General features: G+C 35.1%; 4 protein-coding genes across 14 annotated transcripts in view; 1 reads left to right on the forward strand and 3 right to left on the reverse strand.

Moving 5' to 3' along the window:
• LOC129787501 (uncharacterized) overlaps window positions 1–4854 on the reverse strand; it is a 40828-nt gene extending 35974 nt beyond the window's left edge. For 6 of the 10 annotated variants that reach the window (XM_055823156.1, XM_055823153.1, XM_055823155.1 and 3 more), the window contains exons 1-2: window positions 4377–4825; window positions 3681–4075 (exon numbers count right to left, since the gene is read on the reverse strand). The gene's annotated coding sequence lies outside the window, so the exon portion shown is untranslated. Of the gene's footprint in view, window positions 1–3680 lie in introns of all 10 variants that reach the window. The other 4 variants (XM_055823157.1, XM_055823148.1, XM_055823147.1 and 1 more) reach the window with 3 other exon arrangements.
• A 1957-nt stretch (window positions 4855–6811) lies between these two features.
• Window positions 6812–9319, reverse strand: LOC129787573 (probable cytochrome P450 313b1). Its single transcript, XM_055823286.1, has 7 exons — window positions 8947–9319; window positions 8637–8828; window positions 8073–8142; window positions 7706–8006; window positions 7474–7644; window positions 7346–7412; window positions 6812–7275 (listed from the first exon to the last, which is right to left on the reverse strand). Exons 1-7 carry the CDS (start codon window positions 9308–9310, stop codon window positions 6929–6931), a joined length of 1512 nt encoding a protein of 503 aa, XP_055679261.1. The 5' UTR covers window positions 9311–9319; the 3' UTR covers window positions 6812–6928.
• Window positions 9320–17790: 8471 nt separating this feature from the next.
• On the reverse strand, window positions 17791–19392 carry LOC129787581 (bystin). The gene is made up of 2 exons (XM_055823293.1): window positions 19176–19392; window positions 17791–19101 (listed from the first exon to the last, which is right to left on the reverse strand). Exons 1-2 carry the CDS (start codon window positions 19311–19313, stop codon window positions 17848–17850), a joined length of 1392 nt encoding a protein of 463 aa, XP_055679268.1. The 5' UTR covers window positions 19314–19392; the 3' UTR covers window positions 17791–17847.
• A 35-nt stretch (window positions 19393–19427) lies between these two features.
• Window positions 19428–23155, forward strand: LOC129787524 (transcription termination factor 2). 2 transcript variants are annotated; one of them, XM_055823214.1, is made up of 6 exons: window positions 19428–19557; window positions 19676–19836; window positions 19900–20167; window positions 20240–20491; window positions 20567–22052; window positions 22117–23155. In XM_055823214.1, the coding sequence occupies exons 2-6, from the start codon at window positions 19764–19766 to the stop codon at window positions 23014–23016; spliced, it is 2979 nt and encodes a 992-aa protein (XP_055679189.1). In that variant the 5' UTR covers window positions 19428–19557; window positions 19676–19763; the 3' UTR covers window positions 23017–23155. The 2 variants fall into 2 exon arrangements, with proteins under 2 accessions (XP_055679189.1, XP_055679190.1); XM_055823215.1 differs by having other exon boundaries at window positions 19429–19836.
• Window positions 23156–23242: the final 87 nt, after the last annotated feature.

A 23242-nucleotide genomic window follows, 5' to 3' on the forward strand; every position in this document is an offset into this window, starting at 1 on the left:
TTATCTCTTTTCTTTAGGTAGGTAGTACATGTAGCAAAAAAAACTTAGGGTAGTTAGACGTAGTAGAAAATGTGAAAAGTATTTTAATCTCATTCCAGAACTATGAGGTGGTATAGTAATTATGGAAAATATGCAGATTTCTCAAAATAAAAAAATGAAGTTTTTTTAATCCACAAATATCCAATTTTAATCCATATTTGGTTACTTAACAAAAATGCAAGACATTGCCTCAAGAATAGCTTAAAGTCCTCAGAGTTTCCAGAATTATTGGACAATCCCTTAAATATGCTTAATTAAATACTACTGACCCTACTGACCCCACAATAGTACAGCTCAACCAATAAAAAGGGGTTCAATGTATAGAAAGATCTTCCCCTATACTGGACCTTAGTATGTATATAGATAAGTTTTGATCATTTTTGGTAGGGAAAATAGGGGGGTTTCAATGAATCTTTTTCAAGCAATTTGTTCGTCTCTATAGCGTGTGGATTTTCTCCACTCCTTTGTGAATTCAATATCAATATAGTAGGAATATGTCACTCCGGAATACGATTGAATATGATTATCTGCCTTTTCACATCGGGATTTACCCTCAATTCATGGAAGCGTAATTTTCACACAATGAGGTTCATGTTCATTTCAAGTCAGCTGCTCACACACATGGATTTTCTATGCTATTATTTCCCTATATGCTATTTCAATATACAATTTATTGCTCTAGCGATTTTTTTGTCATAATTAAATCAAATTAATTTATGCGATTCATCGAAACAAATCTAATTAATCTTGTGTTTATTGTCATTTTATTTCAAACGACAAAATTTAAAAATTTCCTATTAAATCTGAAGTATATAATAATTAAAAATAATATTGAAAACGGATTAAGAAGTTCTCGAAGACAATTATGACTATAATAAAGATTAGATAATAAAGAAATTTTCCAAAAAATTTCTTTTTCAAATTATTTGATTTTTTTGATCACTCATCATTTCAATCAATAAAAATTATGAGATTTTTTTTTAAATAGAGAATAAAATGACCAATTAAAAAAACATAATTAACCGTTTAGTGAGATTCCTAAAAATATCCACAGTATAAGTTTAAGCTTTATGCAAAGAGAGCGAGATGGAGTTTTCTGACGATTTGTTTGGTATTGCCAGTGAAATAATAACTAATATAGCATAATTAATGTGATTCTCAGAACCTCATCTAGGCGCACAGACTCGCAATTCACTTAAGATAAACGACGAGAAATATAAATGATGAGAAAAAGAGGAAGATGAGATATTAGAGTGTGATTCACTTATTCCTTTCTTCCTTTTTTCATGGACAATACATTAGAATGTACTTATGTAAGATAACATGCCCATTTTATTCAATATTGTCTTCGACTTTTCTGATGAGAAATATAATACATATCATTATGACTATCTTCTTCATTATATAAAATAACTAGCAAAATCCAGATTCTTGTGGGTTAATGTTGGTATTCATTCAATTTTGCACATTGAACGTCTGGCTAATATGTATTCATCTAAAAGGATCTAATTAGTTTTAATGATACGAATTAGAGAACTTTCATGATTCTTAAAGAATATTAAACTTATTTACAGGAGTGTTGATCCACACGAACGTGATATTATTCGAGTCAGGCGATGCGACAAATCATAACACACAAAACCTTCTGCATCACTTCAATTCAATGAAATTAGGGGAGAAAAGTCTTATATTGGAAGAGAGTTTTAGTCTTATATTGTTGATACAAAGTTTGTTTATGCGTGAGTCACAATATCTAATCTACAGACCAATTGATAAAGGATAGTGACTTCAGAAACTAAATCCCATAAATACTCATATTGATATTTTTTTAAGGAGCATTGAATAACATTAGTCTGTGTTATCTTCTTTGTCTCATTTATTCCCTCTTCTCTGTAGGATAAAATAAGAACATATGTATGGTAATAGTGAATGTATTCACGATGCAAAATATCACTGCATTTAAGATATATTGCATGTGATTGAACAGTTTATAAGAAAATTTATCTATTTCAATGAAATTATCTCTCTTTATTTATTCGTGAATGATGTAAAATGAATCAAACTACCCCATAATACTGTACATAGAAAATTAACAATTTATGTGTTCGAGATTAAGCTCTATTAAACAAAAGAAATTGAACTCGGGAAAATGCTATAGTCTCAACCAAATTATTTCATGTACTCTACACTCACTCAACTAAATCTAATTGAGGAAACATGCCAAAAGTGTCGAAAGGATTATCGAAAGCTTAATTTGTGTGATTGACCTATGCATGATATGTACTTTGCATGAGTTCACTCGTTTCGACTACACCACATTTTCACTCTACATAATAATAAATAGGTAGTCAAATCTAATGCTATAAAAATATATCTGATTCACTGAAGAAAAATGATGCTATTTTATGAAAAGCGCGACAAATACCCACGCTCGTCAACTATTACTCTTCCTAGAAAAAGCGAAGTAAGTGACAAATATGGCTTAAAGCTATATATTTCAAAAATGACATAGTCTAAAATTTTTATCGCGCGCCATCCTACCAAATTACCTTTCTCCATATAATTTGTTTACTGAAGTAAAAACCTATATAGGAGTTGAACAGCTAAGTACAAAATTAAATTTACCTAAAGGTTAATTTTATGCTCAAGGAGAGACCTAATTTTTCAAGAAAAAAACCCTCAGTTTAGCTTTTCTTTATTTTTAATGGGTATTAATTTTAGAAGAAAAAATAAGATAAATGTGTCGTTGAAGTTTCAGAGTATAAAGAAAAATCAATACCATAATGGGTCATCAAATAATGGGAAGATTGATGACTTTGAGATTTTAGTTTTGAAGTTTGAACTTTGAAACCACAGAACTTTTGTCCCTAAACATTATTGTCAGGTTAATACATAGGTAGGTACATAAAATTATATATTTCTGAGCACTTTAACACCATATTTTGATCAGATAAAACATCACTTTGGATTTGAATAAATTTATTCTTTTTATGGTGAGAAAAAAATATTTTTAGTTTTAATGAAGAGTGGTAATTCTAAACACTTAATACCTAAAATTTAACATGAGAAATAATGTGTTAAAACAGCTCATATTCAAGGAGGATTAGAAATTTCTAAGTGCTTAAACTCCGAATCAAAACTCAAAGAATTGATAAATTTTCCATCTTGAGATGTCTTCAAAATGAACCTCAACATCTCTTTGTTCATCACATCATAGAATCAATGATACGATTTCTTTCACTTAATTTTTTGAAAAGAATTTAACTCTGCCAACATTTAATTCGACTAGCAATTAAAAGTCATGATTCTTTAGTCCGCACACGGAGGAATCTAGATTCAACTTCAATAACGTCTGTGTGTTATCACTGTCTTTAACATTGCCCCCCCCCGTGCGCCCCCGAGAATAACTTCTGAAAATATTGTTCTCTTTGTTAAAAGTATGATTTCTTTCACAAAAACTTCTTCTCGAAACACTTTTTTGTTTAAGATTAATTAATTGTTTGTTAATTGTTTCATCAACTTGGAGATATTTCACCACGTAATATTTTTATGTCGTTAAGTATTGCCATGAATGAGATGAAAAAAAAAATTAAGAAACGATTGTGACAAAAAAATGGTACGTGTGCTTAAAAAAAATGTACCTTTTCTGCTCTTGATGACTTGTAAATTCCTTGAAGTAGCGAAGAATATTCCATAAGTGGCATAATAATCCAATAAATCATTATTTTATTCCAAAACATGTTATGTAACCAGAAAATTTCTCTTATACTTGGTACACAATTTCACACACATACAATTCGCTCCTGCACAAATCTTTCTTTATAACAACCACCACCGGATGAGAAATCTCCTCTTATTTTCTCACTGGTGTAGAACTTTTCACAGATTTCATATTTTTTCTTCTTCCTTGAGTGTTGGAAATAAATTTCCGTTACGGTAATCCCAAATGCATTGCGAAACAACCGAGCTTATAAATTGAATTATTTGCTCTTCACGATAAGGAAGATGATTCTCACTATATAACTACACGTTACTTCTAGTAGAGATTATCAAAGAGAAAAGGCGCAGAAGATTGAGATGTCATGGAGGAAGTACTCGCTCAAAATGTTGAAAATGAGTTCGGAAATAAACAGAAGATTGCTTTCTTGAGAAAAATATTTATTTTCCCATGAATTCTAAAGAAACAAATCTAAAATTTTGATTCAAAATTTAAAATTTTATTTCTTCCCAAAAACAAGAGCGTACAAATCTCATTTCCCAAAAGCAGTATTTTCTCGAAAAAATTGCCTATTACCGAACTCATGTTTTTAAACTTTTAAATTTTAATAGTATAGTACCTCCAAAACTTTTCAAGTTTATCCTGAGGAACTATTCTTCTCTTGCAATTTCATATCACTTCTATAGAACATTTTATTCCAGTATTATAAATTATTTTCTGAATCTTTTTAAGATTTGAGAATTATTTTCAATTCAACTTTCACTTAATACTTTGTGTGTAACATTTTTTAAAGAAGTTTTCATTTAAGAATTCGATCTTCTGCTCCTTAAACTTTTGTAACAGAAAAACCACTTTAATTACATAACCACATTAATCCTATTAAACATGCTGAGTTCATATACATTCTGAATTTTTACGGCATTTCATGAGAACTTTTTATACACTGCTTGTATTATAATGTACAAATGTATTCCTTAATGGGTTAATTTTAGTGTATACAATTAAATATTTATGTAATATACTGTTAATGAAGAAGGAAATATATAGGATTAAAGTGTACGCGCGAGACTTAACACAGCAAATGTCGGTTTGGCACTGAGAGCCTTGCAATGAAATTTCATACCCCAGTTGGTGAGCGGAAAAAAGACGGAGAAAACTCATAAACATTTTCCCTTCGTGGAAAATATTGTGAATTCGCATGCGTCCGGTTCACCGTAGACACAGAAATTTTCAGAATTTCCTATACTAGACGAGATGGCGTTCTCAAAGACACATGGAATATCATTTTGAAAATCAATGAGGTCCCTTTACAGGGTAACATAAAGGTCTTTTCATGTTTTTAAATAGATCTGAGAAAAATAATTAATATTAAGGAGTCATTTACTACGGGTTACAAAGTATCAAATTGAAGCTTTAGAAGCTTTTTTATAAGATATATTTTAACGTGCTAAGGATCAAAAAATTGATAGAGAGAAAAATAATTTCCCGCCTAATTAAAATCCAAATCACAAAATTCAGCATTTTATGTATAGATTTAGCATAGCTAACCGTTTGCATATACTATAAAGTCGCACTATTGCAGCGTTAAGTTGGAGAGATTAAAACTTATCCTAATTATATAGCAAGTTAACGAGCTTGAATGGGATGAGTTGAGCAAGTACTTATGTCCCTCATTAGCAAGACCATCTCACTCACAGTTCGACAGGACCAAGGTGGAATTACAATGACGAATTTTTAATTGTTTTCACTTTACTTTGCATTGAAAATAATTAGAGCGTAATATTGAGAGAGCATAAAATTTTATAGAGAAAGTTTATATGCAGCATAGTTTACGATATGTATGTATAATGAGATTTGATATTGTTTTATTCACAAAATATACCAACAAATTGAATTTCTAATTCGCATTCGATTCAACATAAATGTATATAGAGGTCAATAGGCGGTAAAAGAGCGCTGGTTTTATTTTTTTAAGTTGGTTTTTATATGGGTGGACTATATTAAAAACAAAGCCTTGGAATAGGTCATTTGTAAAAGTGTCACGGTTCTACTAACCCAAACATAAAACATTATGCGCTTGTTGCAAATGCACGTGTTTACCGTCAAACGGACTAAATGCGTATTTTACTTTAGAATAAAATACGGAGAATATTTATGCTTTATATATCAAATACATATAAAACTGGAATAGTTTTTAAATTAAGGATTCAAGATTGTCTAACATTTCAATTCGAAAAAGCTTTCCGCCCACAGAAGAATTTATTTTTATGCGAAGATATTTAGTTCTTGAGCTTAAAGCACATAAAGTATACAGTCAGGTATTGATTAACGTCGCATGGGATATACTCTTTCCACTCATTATTATTAATGGTTGGAAAGAGTATATCCCATGCGACGTTAACCAATACCTGACTGTATAATATATCCTGGGATAGGGAAAATTATATTATCGTGCAAGCTCTGCAATGTTCTTGTGGTCAGTCCAAAGCCAAATGTCCCAGATTATTATGATGAATCAAGGGTCAACAAATTGATTTCTCTATTGGTGCTTTCGTGAAAGCTTCGTATACAATTTAATCTATTTGAGGCGCACCAAAAAGGAGAAAAGTATCGTGAGCCTAATAAATAATGCTACCACAAGTTTCCCATATAAGGGTGGTTGTCCGTGTGGGTGAAATGAGCCGAAAGAAAGATACCCAAATTAATATATTTTTCTCCCATTTATGCTGATGTTACAAAACCAATTCATCTCTCCCATGAATACTCATGATTCTCCTTTGCCAACATTGTTCATGTATCAATAAATACTTCTAATTAACTCCAAGGTTCTTATATATACCTACCTATGTAGGTTACCTGATTTTCTGTTATATATTTGGTATTATTTGCATAACGATCTATCCTAATAGCTTTGTGTTTTTCGTACATAGTTATGTAAATTATTGCAGCTAGATATCACAGGCATATAAGCGTATTATTTTTTCGAGATGAAATACTTAATACTCACACAATAGACAATGAAAATAAAATAATTTTTATCATGTTTCTTTATTTTTCTAATCCAAAATTTAAATTAAAAACAAACACAGGTAGTACTCCCCTCGACACCATTATTGAACATCAATTAAAAGCGGTATACAGAGAGGAATAGAACTCAATATAGAAGGCAATTTAAGCTTTTCGTGCCCTCATACGAACCATATGTTTATTCACAAGTTTCAGCGTAACTTCAAAGCGGTGGGTGAGATCTTGTAGTTTAAGTTCCGTTGAGAATTCAAAATTAATCAGAAGATGCATTAGAGCTATTTTCATTACCACATATGCATATTTTATTCCCATGCAATTCCGTGGTCCACCACTGAAGGGTAGGAAGGCATACGGATGCATCTTCTCGGTGGAACTGTCTGAGAAATGTTCGGGATCGAAGTTGTGTGCACCTGGCCCCCAGAGAGATTTATTTCGATGCATAAGTATAAAGGCCAAGACAATATTAACTCCTTTGGGTATTGTGTAGGAATCTGGCGTAAATATATAGAAAATTTTAGTTATATTTTAGGTTCTCTAATAAATATTTAGGCACTTTCTTACTTAATTGAAATGGAGCACTAACAGATCTAGCCACGATTGGAACTACTGGGAAGAGTCGTAAAGTTTCCTAAAAAAATAGTTCAATAAATAAAAGTTTTCTTTCTTAGCTTCAGATTTATTTGCCTTACCTTTATAACCTGTTCCATATATCGAAATTTTCCAATATCTTCGTAGTTTACGTTGTTGTATGAATTTCCTGTAACGGAAATTATTTCATCGTATAGCCGTTCTTGAACATTTGGATGCATAGCAATCATGAGGATGCAATACGAGAGGCTCAGAGCTGTTGACTCGAATCCCTGTAGGTATATTAGTTAATCACAATCATAAAAAATTAATTAATTTTTTATATCTTCTTACCGTAAGAATAAGTGTTCCAGCTTCCGTTTTAACATCTTCTTCTGTGAATAACTTTTCATTGCAATCCGCTAAGCTGAGAAGTTGATCAATATGAACATTTGATGATCTATCCTTTTCTTCATGTTCCGCATTGGATTTAGTAGCATAAAATTGCTCCTTCTTCCTCTCCACGACTTTACTTACAAAACCTAAAACGACTTTTTTACCACTCTCCTGCAATTTATAGAGTGCACTCCTTCTGTAGAAGAAGTCCAAGTGATAGAATGGATTTAATGTACGCTTCGCCATACAGATCATCAAACTGAAATTGTGAGGTAGAGGACTGATTTATATTTGCTGATAAGTAATGTCATAAATATTCTCTCACTCATTGGCTCCCTTGAGATATTCTGTATTTTGACCTTCTTGAATGTTCATCTTTGACCCCATTGTCGTTTCTGTATAGAAGAAAAAGGGATATTTATTGAAAGACGTCTTCTTTATTTTATTAAGTAGAAAAAAACCAATATAAAAGGAAAATGGAAGTAAACGTATTTTTATTTAATTAATTCTTTTTAAACATGAATAAATTTTCTACTTCATTGATCTATACTTTCTATTAGGAATCATTTTGTAGTGTTAATTAGACTGCCTATAATTAGGCATAAATAATAATTTCATAAAATTTATAAGGCTGTCTTTTATGAAAAATTAGCACACATATTTCACACGCATTATATTACACGAAAGCATGTATTTATTAAAAGAAAAAAAAGAGGAAGTGAGGAAAGGTCAAATACCGTGTATGTATGCATTTTGTTCTATATATTTTCATTTGAACGAAAAAAAGAACCAAAAGAATTATCACTTGTTTACAAACTCAAATTGAATTTGCAAACTTTCCTTTTACAAGGTTGAGTTCAAGAAGAATTTTATTATTTCATTCACTTACCGCAAACTGTATCCAGAGAAAAAGCTTCCATAAATGAATAAAAATCCACAGGCTGTGAATTTTCTTCCATAAATTTATGAACACGTTTCACAAGCAACTTTGCCTTCTCATTGAAAATTGGACAGAAACTCTGCAAGATGCTCACACTGAAGGAGGGATTCATGAATTTACGATGTCGCTTCCAATTTTGCACTAAAATTTATTCACAATTAATTAAGAACAAAAAGATATCATTTTGGCTATAAAAGTATATATGGGTAATGTAATATATTTCACTATGTATTGGATTACACGCGCTGGCATTTTATACCTTCCATGGTTAGGACTCCATCACCAAGGACTGGTGGAATAAATTGGTACACTGAACCTCTACCGAGGCATTCTGTAGCATTCAATACCACTTTCATATCTTCAGGTTGCGATATAACCACATATAGCTCAGTACCCAACCAGAAATGGAATGGATTAGCGAATTTACTAGCTATTTTCAGGACAATAGTTATAAATTCCTCGCAGGTTTTCCCAGCCCATACGTGGAATACGTGGACATTCCCCAAAATTGGCAGCATAAATGGTCCAGGCATTTTCAGTGATAATTTAAACATTTCCCTCCTGATCCACAAATGGTACAACACAAAACTCACGAAAATCACAAAAATCGCAGAGAGAAACATCTTCACGCTATATAGACACACTTCTCATCTACACGAAAGCCCGCGGGAAACAGAACTAACTGTGAAATAGGTAGTCAATTTTATTTTACTTATTTTTTTTTACCTCCCCACTTTATGTAGTTGTTACAATTAACATAGTTGTTATTCCAATAAAAGTGGAATTACTATGTATTGTAATTACCGGAAAAACAAAGCTTTCCGATTAATATATTGCATTGTTTGTGCTTTTGAGCACATACATACATATAGGCAATTTAATCGCAAGATCAGAAAATTATTATTTTTTGGAACTGATCTAAATCGATCAAAGGAGTTATCCGTTATTTTACGAAGCAAACCTTTAATGTAAAGTTATCGTAAAAAAACCTTCAAGAACTAACAGTCTCAAGTTATCAGGCAAAATCACAAGTATTGAAATGATTTGATTCACTTCTACAATACAGATTGAAACATACATATTTGTAAATCAATTAATATAATTGAAAGTAACAACAGGAATTTTATCAGCACAAAAAGATTTTCATTTGGAATTTTGTTCGTGAGAAATTATACAGATGGTTAGTGTATGTTAGTACATTTAAAGTGCTCCATTGTCTGGATTTTTGCCGCATTTATTGCTTTCATTCATATTCTTGTTTACAATATGGTATTTTTATGTGGGAATATCTCACCAGACATCTTTATCAATATAAAGTACATCTCCATTAATACTTGACAATGTATTCATAGTCAAGTGTAATTGACACATTGACAGTAGCTATAAGGAAATTGTAGGAGGGAGAACCGGATATACAAAAAATATGTATCAGAGGAAAAAAAAATGAGCGTGACAAAATTGATATTCCTAATTTATTTTTTCTTTGAGTGGGGACAGTCTATAAATAATGTTCTTTTTCGTCATGCAATAATTAGACAGGGTATATACATACCTTTAAAAAATGATCTGAAATTTCAATTCAAACTGAAAGCACTTCAGGTATTTTTTTGCTCCTTTTCAATTAAAATAGTTGCAGTGTTGAATTGAATTTATTTCATCCCCATCGGTATTCAATTCCCATTAAGGGTACTTGTGAGAGTGAAATTTATAAAAAGAGAAAGTTGAAAGCTCTTCAAAAAAACTGCAAATTGCGCAGGCTATATATGTTGTATGTATACCTATGTAGTCATATGTAGACTACCATGTGATATTCAACACTGGAAACATATAACAAGAACCATAACGAGCTATTACATGTTTAAAATTATGCTTTAGGAGATGGTGTACATGTGTTATTGCGACCCTTAAATGTTACGAAATTAATATTTCGACAAGTTTATTGTGTGTTTATGCTAAAACTCTGTGAGAACTCTCACGAGAGACAATGGTAAAGCACCACGCGTACTCTTGAATGACTTTCTGAAGAAGAAGCTTCAAAAGAACGTTATCTTGAAAGAAAAATAAATTTAATTTCCACTCTTTCGATCTTGATAAATGATGGCAAAATATAGAATGAGTCATACCCCCTATGACAATTCGAAAACATCCCTCTAAGAGAAATTGTTGATTAATAACTTGAAGAAGGTAAGAATATTAACACGGGTATTTAAGAAAATATAAAAGAGGAACAAATAGTTCGTGAATAAAGTTCAATATAACAACATAAAGTTTTTCGCGCATTGTCTCATACATTTTATGATTGTTTCATAAATCATGAAAAGCCAGACAAAAGCTTTTATCTCCCCTACTTTTCTCTTATTTGTTAGTTTGAATACTGATGCTGATCATTTTTTTTCTGAATCAGCATCAGAGGAGAAAGTGTTCACAATTCACCCCTCATTTTATGTACACACGCGCGCTAGAAAAGAGAAAAGTTCGCCTCTCTCATCCGGGCAAAGGTTCCATTTACTGACACCGCCCCAAACGAAATAACAGGCGCCCTTTTTCTGTTTGTTTTGAGGATCAATACCAAACAGAATACACGGCATAGAAAAAAGTCATCCCTCACACTTTTTTTTTTGCCAAAAACACTTCCAATTCACGCATATACTTGACCAAGGTTTCGCAACATTCACTGTATGTTGGTTACATAAGGAATATTTCGGATGTAGGTACTTAAGTAGCATATATGGAAGAAACTTTGTTACTTTTACAAAGGTGGTGTGTATAGAGGGTGGTTTTACCTTCAAGAAAAAGGTTTTAAAGTAATCCGACCCTCGCTACTACCTATAATCTACAGTATACATAATATTTCACACATAGAAAATAAACTCTACTCTGATTCATCCATTTGGGAATGATTTTATTTCATGCAACCTGGATGATATTTTATATATAATCGATGCTTTTGAAAATTAAACGTAAGAATTTCTTGAGATTGATGATTATTTTCTTAGAAAAGTTAATTTAACTAAGCTTGCAGCTTGTTCGATATTAAAGGCTTTCGGGTTAAATCCTATTTCACCTTTAAATCCTATATTGTATACCCACTAAGCACATATTGTTAGACCATCCATCAGACCTAATCCTTTTGAGGGGAACTCCCACATAAACTATTTTGTGAGTTAATGAAATATTTTCATTGATAAATTTTCATTTTGTATGGATCCAAAATAAACTTTAAAGAAAACATGTAGTCAAAACCGCTTTTAGTTCTATGTATGTATGCTATATTTTGGTTTTCCCATGTGGTTTTATATGAATTTAAATTTGGCATGGATTAAATCATCTATAATTCTCATTTAATTCTATTGTTCGTATGACAAAAGACGGAGGAAATTGAAAGCTTTTGCAAAATGTATATCAAATAAATTGCATTATGAGTACAAAATTTAAACAATTGTTTTCCCATTTCATATATAATATTGCTGTATTAAGGGATGATCCAATAATTTTGATTATTTTGTTGGAATCTTCATATTTATGATTTAATTTTGAATCAAAAAATAGATATTTCCATTCAAATTTATTTTATTTTCTAATCATTGATGTATCTTAAACCTTCTAGATATTGAAGAATTTTTAATTTCCTTTCAACAACTATCAATTCATGCCGACTTGAAGCAATTTTGATTGAATTTTCCAATGAATTCCCAAAAAACCAATCACCGCACGTTTAAAGAATATCGGTTAATCTCAACACATAAGAACAATACTCAAAGGAATACTTCACAAACAGCTTCATACTTTGTTTTTCCCCCAACCCTTCTCCATTTCTCATGCTCACTTTAACGGACAACTTGGCGTATATTCACACATGTAGTATAGAATTAAATTTTAATTGAATAATAACCCCCGGAGCACAATAATCTAAATTGCAATAGTTTATGTAACAATTTCCTCAAAACAGGATAACAATAGGTTGTATTCATCGTGTTATAGTCCCTTATTATAAACCTATCCCGATTCATACGCCGTTTTTATGTTCTGTTTGTAAAATTTTACAATTATGTGTAGATTTTTGCATGCAATAAAGATTGGAAAGGGTGATTAAATGATATTAAAGTGTTTATGAATCTCCAATTAATTTTATATATGTACCTATTTATGTATAAATTTGTTATGAATAAATTATTGCTCCGATCGTGCTTTTCTGAATACTGAATATGTATGTATGTTCTAATGAATATATTATGACTCATTGTCTTTATGCCTCACCTAGCTACCTACAATGAATAGATTCTCTCAAACTTTCTCCTTCTTCTCAAATACAGGGTGTTTGGCAGGATGGTGTCATTAGAATTACACGCAATGCTATACATGGGAAGACTACGTGATGAATTTGGGGGTCTTTTAGCAGTTAATTCAACATATTTAAGAACAAAGGGGAGACTTTTGGGCAATAGTTCACACTACATAGTGCCAAAGTTTAACTAAGAGACCTTCGTTTGCGCTGATGCTGTGACACTCTGTATATTTAAATAGCTCGCCGCAGGAATAGGAAAATATATATATATATATATATATATGTATATGCGAATGTATGTAAAAGGAATCAGGCCAAGGAGCTTCACTGGATAAATGGGGTAAGAAAAAAATAATACAGACCCTGAATGAATAGGCCACACAGAGCATAAACAGAAGATGAAACTCTCTCTGTGAGTGGAGTGTCATGAAGTAGATGGAAACTTATAAGGAATGAGTTTGCAAAAGGAATTTCCTGAAGGATAATGAATAGGTAATTTTTTTTCTCTACATTTTCCACCCACTCTGTGTCATGCAATTGGCATCGTGATAAAGGCTAAAAAGGAGAGTGAAAAAAGGGTCACATAATTGTACTGAAAAATAAGACGTTTGCTATTCATAAAATCCTCCACTTTCCTTACCCCTCGCTCTACACCTACACTTAATTTCCATATCAATATTTCTTTTTTTTTTTTGGTAAGAGATAGTGGTGGTATTGTGTCAAAAATAAAAACAATGATGATATGCTCACTTTCAGTCTCATGAATAAAATTGATTAAATGAAGAGGGTGTTTTTGACACCCTCACAAAAAAAAGAGAATGACACAATATAATGTAACAAATATTGTCAGAGAATTTCCGTATCAGATAGGACGATAGGACATACGAATTGTGTATTATAAAAAAACGCCGAGGAGAGTGGATAAAGTTCAGCAGACGACCCACATGCTAATTTGCGGGAGTACTCAAAACTCAACAAAATGAAATTCAGAACATTTCAACTCATAAAAAATATATATATATTGTTACGTGAGCCACAAAAGTCCCAACGGTTCCTGTTGGATGTGAGAAGTGGGGATTGGCGATAAAAGAGCGCACCATGCAAAACGGGGCCTCTTTGTGCCAAGTGAGAGTGCCGAGTACACAATTGCCGTGCCGTGTGTGCCACTGTGGGGGCTGTGGAAGCGCCCCCGTGCTTTGTGCCCATGGAAGAGGACCCAATTCCTTCCTCCGACGCCCCCAATGCGTCTGTCCGCCGTGGAGATGCCTCAAACTCCCGGCGTCTACGAGGCACAGCTGCGACGTCCCCACCGACGCCTTTCGCACAACCTCCGGACGTCCCATTCTGCCACCGAGTGATGGAAGCGCCCCCGTGCGACCTGGCACTCCCCACGGAGATGCGTCGCCTGGCCACCAGCTCTCCTGGCCCGACTTTGGAGCATTTCTACTGGCCACTGACAACGCCCGGATGCGCCCGCATGGTCTTCGAGGGTTACGTCCCCTCGACGCCCCATAGACGCCACGCTGAAGGAATGGGAACCCTCCTACCTCATGTGGAGGCCCCAGTGAAGCCCTGCCAGTCACGCACGCACTACCCGCAATAAAGGTTGACGCACTTGAGATAATTGTGTTGTGGCTTTTACCCCCAAATGTCCTGATCGTCCTGACGGTACCCCAATCTCGTTACAATATACATATTATGTACTTAAAAAAAGATATATATTATGTATATGTTTATACGGTCCGGTTTAATGTTAATGTCTTCTGAACAGGGTGTGTCTCTTGCGAAATGATTTGGTCCTAAACGCTTTATCAAATTGGGATGTTTAGTGAGTATTTATATGTAAATTATGTTTAGGATTATACAGTAGGGTTTCGCAGTATGTCGCACCGTTTAGTTTTGCTGATGTTTAACCTGGTTTATCAGCAAAATAAGTCCAAACAAATTCATCAAAGAGAACTAGTCATTCTAGTATGAATCAGTCCCCAAGGAGGTAACCAAATTTTGTTTTTTAATTATCGTAGGGCATTACTAAAGACTCAAGAAAATCGTGGTAATTTCCCGGAAAAGCGCTGGGAAATATACGAATTTTCACATTTTATGTCAAATCGGGTGAAAACTTCTTTGATTTTTTTCTTAATTTCTAGTTATTCTAGAAAATTCCTTTCTGTGCCATATGAAAGCTATTTAAAGGCCTAACAATATACAACGATTTCTCCTCTTTGATGTTTCCAGAATGTTCTAAGAATCCCTCTAGAAAAAAATTGTCTATCTCTTTTTCTCCAACGTGAAAACGTGCTTAACTTTGGAAAATCAGTCTGTAGCGAGTTTTCCCAGCGGATTTCCCCTGCAAGTGTTATACCAAATGAAAGATAATTAAAAATGCTACAAAATGAGATATTTTAAAATTGGTCACGTTCAATATTGGAGAAATGGGAAGCGAAAGAAAAGTTCAATGCCGGAAAATCTCGCGAGTTTTCCACCGTAGGAAAATGGTTTAAATATATAATGTTAGGCCTTTAAATAGCTTTCATATGGCACAGAAAGGAATTTTCTAGAATAACTAGAAATTAAGAAAAAAATCAAAGAAGTTTGCACCCGATTTGACATAAAATGTGAAAATTCGTATATTTCCCAGCGCTTTTCCGGGAAATGACCACGCTTTTCTTGAGTCTTTGACAATGCCCTATGATAATTTAAAAATTAAATTTGGTTACCTCTTTGGGGACTGATTCATACTAAAATGACTAGTCCTCTTTATTAAAGAAAATTTCAATTTTTCTCCCTCAAAATAATATGTCTTTTGGGTGGATTTATTGGAAATAAATATTTCCTTTATATAATGCTACCTCATCTATACTATTATCCTTATATAGCTACAATATAAAATTGCCATTTTTTCCCAACATATCCACAACATACAGAGTTCCAAAATGAAACCAAATGGCATCTCTCTTCTTCATATTCCATCAAAATCCTAATTCAGAATCATAAATTTTACGTAAATGGAACAATATTAGTAGAGCATAAAACCCCCATACATATAGGTATACAGTTTGAAATTATATCGATGATCTCACATAAAAACGTACAAACATGAGATACATCATGTAACGCTACAACGGCCCAAACATACACCCTTCATGTACAATTTATTCGTTAGTCGGCAAAAAGAGACAACCCAATAAAAGATTTTTCCTCACTGTTTTTTTTTCCTTTAAATATTATAAAAGGAAAATAACTTTCCCTCCAGGGGTTTAACTCAAGTTTAAAGAGCACAAAAAAAAAGAATTTCATTCATGCTTTTCATGTATTACCAATATGCTGGTAGGTAGGTATGACGGTACTTCCTGTTACCATCTCCCCTCAGGATCAAAATTTGTCAAATCAATTGGTGAAATGTTGAGGAATTACCGGAACATTTATGAGCATGTATGTAGTATGTAGATTTCGTAAGCAAATTTTCCACATCAACTGATGTTATACACGCCGATATAAATATGTACCTACCTATAGAGCGTTATGTATATGGAATTTGCCAAAAGTCAAAACGGTATATTTTCTGGCAAATCTGCTTATAGAAATTTTTGTAACTCAATGAAATGCAAAGAATGTGGGATTATCGCAATTTTCAATGTTACTCGGTGTGATGTCTCTTTTTGAATTTTTTCCACCATGAAATGCAAAAGACGCTCTACGGGGTGGATAAATTTCCACACAGACGAAGGGGGCGGGGGGAGGCGGATGTTTCTTTTGGTGACTGAACTTTGAACTTTCAGACTAGATAACTTTTATGCAGAAACACATTCTAGATCGACTTGTAAAGGGGGGTAAAAAAAAAGACCGAGAGGAGTTTCTTCTTCCTCCTCCTCAATTTTCCTAAGTCTGACTATTTCATCGCAATTTTCATCATTGGTTTTATCCTTTTTATTGCTCTCTCTCTCTCTCTTTCTCTGCTATCTCTATATCCGTCCACAGACTCTTGAACTCTTTTCGTTTTTTTTTAACTGACAAAATGGATTTGTAATAAATTGAATTAAAAATTCAATTATTTCTTCAATCATTTTATTAAATTTTTATTTAACTGAAAGTTAAATACAGTGAAATAGGCAAAGGAGTTTATCAGTTTTTCATGCAGAATAGCATAAACATATCAGTGCAAGAGACTTTTATACTTTTATGATCTATGCGCTTGAAAATAACCGTTGAGTAGCATCATCCCATCCGCCGCAGCTACAAAATTAATTAAAAAAAAATCTCTCAAAGATTTGCTTTGAAAATCCATTTCTTTCGATTAAAAAAATCCCACAAAAATTTGCGCAATTTATACGCGGAAGGAAATCTATTTCAACCACTTGCACGAGAACCCGTAAAAAAAAACAGAAGAAGGATTTCAGTGTTATGGTAATACTGAATTATATTTTATGTGACCCACATAAATTTTTAATATTTTCGCGTCACTCAAGTGCCACAGCTCGTGTCTCCTCTGACACCCCTGTGCCCCGCGTTGTCTAGTACTCCGGTAGCGTCGAAATAATGGATTTTTATAGAACAATAAAATTGATATCACTGTGTGGTACAACATGATAGAGTTTTTCGGCAAAACTCCCTTCAAATTTCCAGAGTCAAATGGCTAAGATAGCATTGGGAGATCTGGTGCTTCCTCATGGCCCTTTCACACCACCTTCCACTGTGGCGCTATAGCGCATGATCACCCGGAAGTCTTGTATCACAGACACAACGGACCGATTCCGCGTGAGGAAGCCCCTCTATTGAGCTCCAGAAGAAAATGGAATTTCAAATAACTAAACTCTGCCCTAATTTTTTGAATCATTTTCAAAATCTTTATTGTAATTAATGATTTTTTTTTACCTTTCAATCACTATCCATGGGTGCATCGAAGACGGGATCATACTCAATCTCATCCATTTTCCCATATTCCTCATCCATTTTCTGATCAATTGGCACTTCAATGTCCCTGCATTTGGCCGCCAGTAGCTCCCGACGAATTTCTGGAGTTAATTTTGGATGAGATTGCTTCCGGAGAAGTCCCAAAAGTACTTCCTTCTGTTCCGATGAGATATCATTTTTATACCTCTGCACAAAGGTGAGGAAGCTCTGATGCCACAGCACCGGCATGGTCCTTTTATCATGCTCAAAGCGCAAAAAGTGGAAAACAGCAGCGTCAACAACTCGATAGGGTAGAGCATAGCGCTTATCCAGGAGAATACGAATGAAGATTGAATTGGCTCCGGTATATTCCATTTCGCAAATCTTCAGGAGACACGCAGATGAGTGAAGAACGGGAATTTGATTGCGAGCGACAATACTGCCAAAGATAATTGCTTCACGTAGGGTGCAATCTCCGGATTCGAGAAGAGGCAGAATGATACCCTTGAAGAAAGCTGCTGGCTTGAATAGAGCCTTCCGGAGGGCAGCATACAGATGACTATTGAGTCGCTTGTATTCACACAAATCATCCCGAATACGCGGAAGGAGAACGAGATTGTAGAATCTCTGTGCCATTGATTGCGAAAGGACAGAGCTGAAAATTCTCGTACCCCTGTACATGGCAGCAGCACTCCAGTGTTGTGGCTCAGTTATATACAATATCTGCTCCCAATTTCTCAATTTTGGAATAACTTTGAAGGCCTTGGGAACTTTTCCGCTGCGATACTTCTTCATAACATCCCTCACTCCTTCATACATCTCCCTCACTCGTGGATCGAGTTCTTCAATTTTCAGTGAGCCTGCATCTGACAGTTGTGTATGAAGTTCTCCCTGTTTCTCTGCAATCTTCTCCATGATTATCTCCGAGAGTGTCTTCGTCTTCGGTCCAGACTTATTCTGAAACATCTCAATGGCCTTTTCATCCTCATCGTTGACTTTGATGTCCTCAAAGAAATCACTTTCTGTAACTTCTGGCATATTTCCAACATCATCATCATCCTCATCGTCTGAATCAGTGGATTTTCCCAGCCTCGGAGCACTTCCTAGTCTCTTTAAAATATCCGCAGCCTCCGCTGGGGTGGGTCCAAACATTTCAGACCCACCGCCTCCGTCTCCACTTTCCAACTGCTGCTTCCTAGCCACCTCGAGAATTTTCTTTGTCATCCTGGCATCGACGTACTACAAATAAGGAAAATAAATCTTTAAAAATCATTATTCTAAAAGAAAAAACGGAAATTGGGGAGAAAACTCACATTTCCTTCCTCAGCCTTCAAGCGGACTTTGTTGCGATTCTTCTGCTTGGGCATCTTACTTTCCATTATTTGCTCCTCCAAGCCCATCTTGGCCGGCACTTGACCCATCTTCATGTTCTTTTTCTTTGCTTTTCCCATTTTAAATCAAATCAATCGAATTCACAAAAATCTATATAAAAAGCACGTGCTGATTGTTTTTCTTTCGAGACAAATGACATTCTAGCAGTTTTGGCGAAGAAGCGAATTTGAGCGAACTTCACGTGGAGAGATATTTAACCGTTAATCAGAAATTAATTTCTTCCTTTCAATTCTTTGTGAAAAATACGCAAAAATCCAGAAAGAAATCTTAAAAATAATTGTTTTATTGAAAAAGGAGAAAAATGTAAGTCAGTATCGCTTAAATACGTCTTAAATTCATTATTAAAATCGAAAAAAACATTTTTGGAGACTTTTTGACATTTGATTCGTTTGTTTCAACTTCATGTTCGTTTTCGCTGCAGTTTTTTCCGCAAACGCACATTTTCCATTCGGACATAATTCACAAAATATCCTTTAAAAGCTTTAAAATAATTCCCACAACTGTGAAGAATGAGTTCTACATCCGAAGATTCCGCTAACGAATCTAATGGGGAGGAGCTGGAATTGCCGGAAACAGATCTTGGTAAGATTTATGTTCATTTTTGTTCTTGCTGGATGATTTTTATTGTTTAATTAATATTTCCAGAGGAGTCTGTCATCATACCTCGAAAAACCGGGAGGAGGATGCGAGTGATGTCCTCATCAGAGGAAGATGATGATCCGGTAATTCTTTCGCCGAAAACTCGACGTTCCATTGGTATCCGGCACCCGATGAGATTAGCAGCTTCCGATGAGTCTGATTCGGATCTTCTCGAGTCCGAAGATGAGTTAGAATCGGAACATTCATCGAGAGAACCGTCACACATTGAGAACTCTAATGGCCCGGAAGAGGACACCCCCACAGGTCCTCCAAGGTTAGAAATCCCAACTTCCTGGAAGCTATCATTGAGTTAAAATTTGATTTTATTTCCTTTTCACTTTTTCAGTGAAAACACTATGGATTCTCGAAATGCCAGTAGAAGGATGCGACTGAAGTCATCATCAGAGGAAGAAGATGATGCAGCATCTGAAAATTCCGAATCAGATCTTGAGGAAGAGTTGGATTCAGTACCTTCTGTCATGAAAGAAATGACGGACAAAATCGACTCAGTAACGTCGCCAGATGCTTCAGCAACAGAACCATCTCATCCCGAAAATTCTGATGCTCCAGAAGAGGACACCCCGACAGGTCCCCCGAGGTAATTAATCAAGTCTTGAGTCTCCCATTGAATTATCATTAATTTTGTTTTTATTTCTCTTTATTTCAATTTCAGGGATAGCACTTTTAAGGAGCCTACACCATCAAGCTTTGAGAAGAGTGTTTTTGGGAAAATTCAATCAACTCCCTGTGCTACTGGAAATACTTCTTCGAAATCCCGGAATCGCCAGCAGAATGATATGAAGGAAATAAGCAAGAGATTGGTCAATCTGGACATCACAACCGATGAGATTATCTTGCTATCCGATGACTCCACCAATGATTCGAATAAGCAACTTGTGTCCCCTGCAGTGCTGAATGCTGAGAAGCAAAAACTCGAGAAGCTATTTCAAGATCAGCAGAAGACCATGGAATTATACAAGAAGATGAGACAAAATCTTCCGGATAAAGGGGCTCAATTGCTGAAGAAGAATAAATCCATCGAGGAAGAAGTTGAGCGGCAGTTGGAACGTATTTCCCAGCTCAGCATTAAGGAGGATGCTGAGGAGAGTAGTAAGATGGTGAAAAATGCTGTGCAGGAACAGGGAGCAGTGTGCGTGGAGCTTCTGGATGATGGCAATGAGTTCAAAGAGCGTGAGGCAAAGCTCACTACACAACGAGGCCTTAAAATGTTGGAGACCAAGAAGAAAATCACCGTGGGGACAATTGAGGGTATCCTGCAATCCCTAAAGGAGACCCCAAGTGAGGATATGCTAATGGATGATCCAAAAGGACTGAAGGTTACTCTTATGGATCATCAAAAGTATGCACTGACCTTCATGACGTGGAGAGAGAAGAATAGACCGAGAGGAGGGATCCTAGCAGATGACATGGGCACAGGGAAAACACTCACAATGATAAGTCTAATGCTACAGGATAAGATGATGAAGGAAAAGGATGGAAGTGATGATGGAGAGAGCCCCTCAACGTGGAAGAAGAGAGATTCCAATAATCTCTACAATGGCGGAACTCTGGTTGTTTGTCCGGCAAGTTTGATGCAGCAGTGGTGCGGAGAAGTTAAGACTAAATGCGTGCCAAAAGCTCTGCAGGGTTACCAGCAGCACGGATCCTATCGTGAGAGTAAAGCCCGCCGTCTGGCTAAATATGATCTCGTTATCACAACGTATGATACGTTGAGCTCGGAATTTAAGAATGGTGGAGCAATCTTCGGGGTAAAGTGGCATCGTGTGATCCTCGATGAAGGGCATATTGTCAGGAATCACAAGACAATGATGGCAAAGGCGTGCTTTGAGCTTGTTTCACGAAATCGTTGGGTCCTCACGGGAACACCCATACAGAACTCCGTCAAAGACATGTTTTCAGTCATAAAATTCCTCGAATGTGAACCCTTCTGTGACATCCACTACTGGAATATCTTCATTGGAGACAAAACCTGCAAAGCTGAGGGATACAAGAGGCTCAATACGATTCTAAAGCTCATTTTGCTGCGTCGTACCAAGGCTGAGCTGCAGGCTAAGAATATTCTCCCGAGTTTGCCGAGTAAAGAGATTAAGACTGTCGCAGTTTCACTGACACAAGATGAAAATATTCTCTACCAAAAGGTAAGAAATCTCCCTGAAAAATAATTCTCAAAGCAAAAGTTTAATTAATTTTTTTTCTTTTTAGTTCCTGATATGCTCAAAAGCTCTGTTTGCTGAATTTTTGAGCCAGCGGAATATCCGCATTGATAATGACGCTGTTTCTAAGAAGATGTGGCAAATTTTTGATAATATCCAATCCAACATGCATTCCGGACCGGTATCCACAACGCTGATCTTTGTCCTCATTCTCCGGTTGAGACAAATTTGCTGCCATCCCGGATTGATGCATATTAATTCAAAGGAAAACGATCAAGATCTCAATGCATCGAGTGGAGGAGAGGGCTCTGCGGTTGGGATTAATTTGGTGGATGTTATTGAACGAATGGATGTGGATGGTGCCACCGAAGATGCACGGAATTTACGAAAAATCAACAAAGCCGTGTACACATTGAGCAATCCGAGCTCGAAAATTGCAGCAGTGATATCAGAAGCAATCAATATCATTGAGAGTACTGATGATAAGATTGTTATTGTCTCCCAATGGGCATCACTACTTAACATCATTGGGATGCATCTGTCACAGAGGGGGCTTGGCTATCTACTTCTCACGGGAGCAACGAAGATTAGCGATCGTGGACCAATAATTGAAAATTTCAATGATCCTGATCATCCAACGAGGGTGTTCCTGCTGTCTCTGGCAACAGGTGGAGTTGGATTGAATCTGATCGGTGGCAATCATCTGTTTGTCGTTGATCCCCACTGGAATCCCCAATTGGAATTCCAGGCGCACGACCGAGTCTACCGGATGGGACAAAAGAAAAATGTCCAAGTGCTGAAATTTGTCACCTCAGCCACCGTAGAGGAGCGTGTGGTCTCAATTCAGCAGAAGAAGGTGGAAGTGTCAGATGCAGTCCTCACGGGAGTGAGTAAGATCAAGAAGTCCGGTCTGAGCATGGCGGATCTACGAAAGCTCTTCGACATGTAAATTAAGCATTTCATAATTGGTTGAATTTTGAAGGATCCCTGTAAAAAAAAAGCCTGAAATAAATAGGAAATTTTCCATGATAAATCTGTTAAAAAATGTTTTTTTCTCGTTAAATTCTCAATAAAATCAATTAAAGGTCGTTTAGTATATTATTTGTGATTATGTTGGATTTTTTGAATGTCCAAAATACATTTTGATTCCACACACAGTCAATTGTTATCGGTGA

This window comes from Lutzomyia longipalpis, chromosome 1 (genome assembly GCF_024334085.1).
Source record: "Lutzomyia longipalpis isolate SR_M1_2022 chromosome 1, ASM2433408v1".
Classification (NCBI taxonomy): Eukaryota; Metazoa; Arthropoda; class Insecta; order Diptera; family Psychodidae; genus Lutzomyia; species Lutzomyia longipalpis.

What these genes read in the sequence shown, in the direction of transcription:
- LOC129787573 (XM_055823286.1), bottom strand. Translation starts at nt 9,310, where the DNA reads ATGTTTCTCTCTGCGATTTTTGTGATTTTCGTGAGTTTTGTGTTGTAC. An exon ending in CTGGAACACTTATTCTTACG is followed by an intron (nt 7,645 to 7,705) that starts GTAAGAAGATAT and finishes ATATACCTACAG; the next exon opens with GGATTCGAGTCAACAGCTCT. An exon ending in TAGTGCTCCATTTCAATTAA is followed by an intron (nt 7,276 to 7,345) that starts GTAAGAAAGTGC and finishes TATTTACGCCAG; the next exon opens with ATTCCTACACAATACCCAAA.
- LOC129787581 (XM_055823293.1), bottom strand. Translation starts at nt 19,313, where the DNA reads ATGGGAAAAGCAAAGAAAAAGAACATGAAGATGGGTCAAGTGCCGGCC. An exon ending in TGAAGGCTGAGGAAGGAAAT is followed by an intron (nt 19,102 to 19,175) that starts GTGAGTTTTCTC and finishes CCTTATTTGTAG; the next exon opens with TACGTCGATGCCAGGATGAC.
- LOC129787524 (XM_055823214.1), top strand. Translation starts at nt 19,764, where the DNA reads ATGAGTTCTACATCCGAAGATTCCGCTAACGAATCTAATGGGGAGGAG. An exon ending in ATTGCCGGAAACAGATCTTG is followed by an intron (nt 19,837 to 19,899) that starts GTAAGATTTATG and finishes TAATATTTCCAG; the next exon opens with AGGAGTCTGTCATCATACCT. An exon ending in ACCCCGACAGGTCCCCCGAG is followed by an intron (nt 20,492 to 20,566) that starts GTAATTAATCAA and finishes TTTCAATTTCAG; the next exon opens with GGATAGCACTTTTAAGGAGC.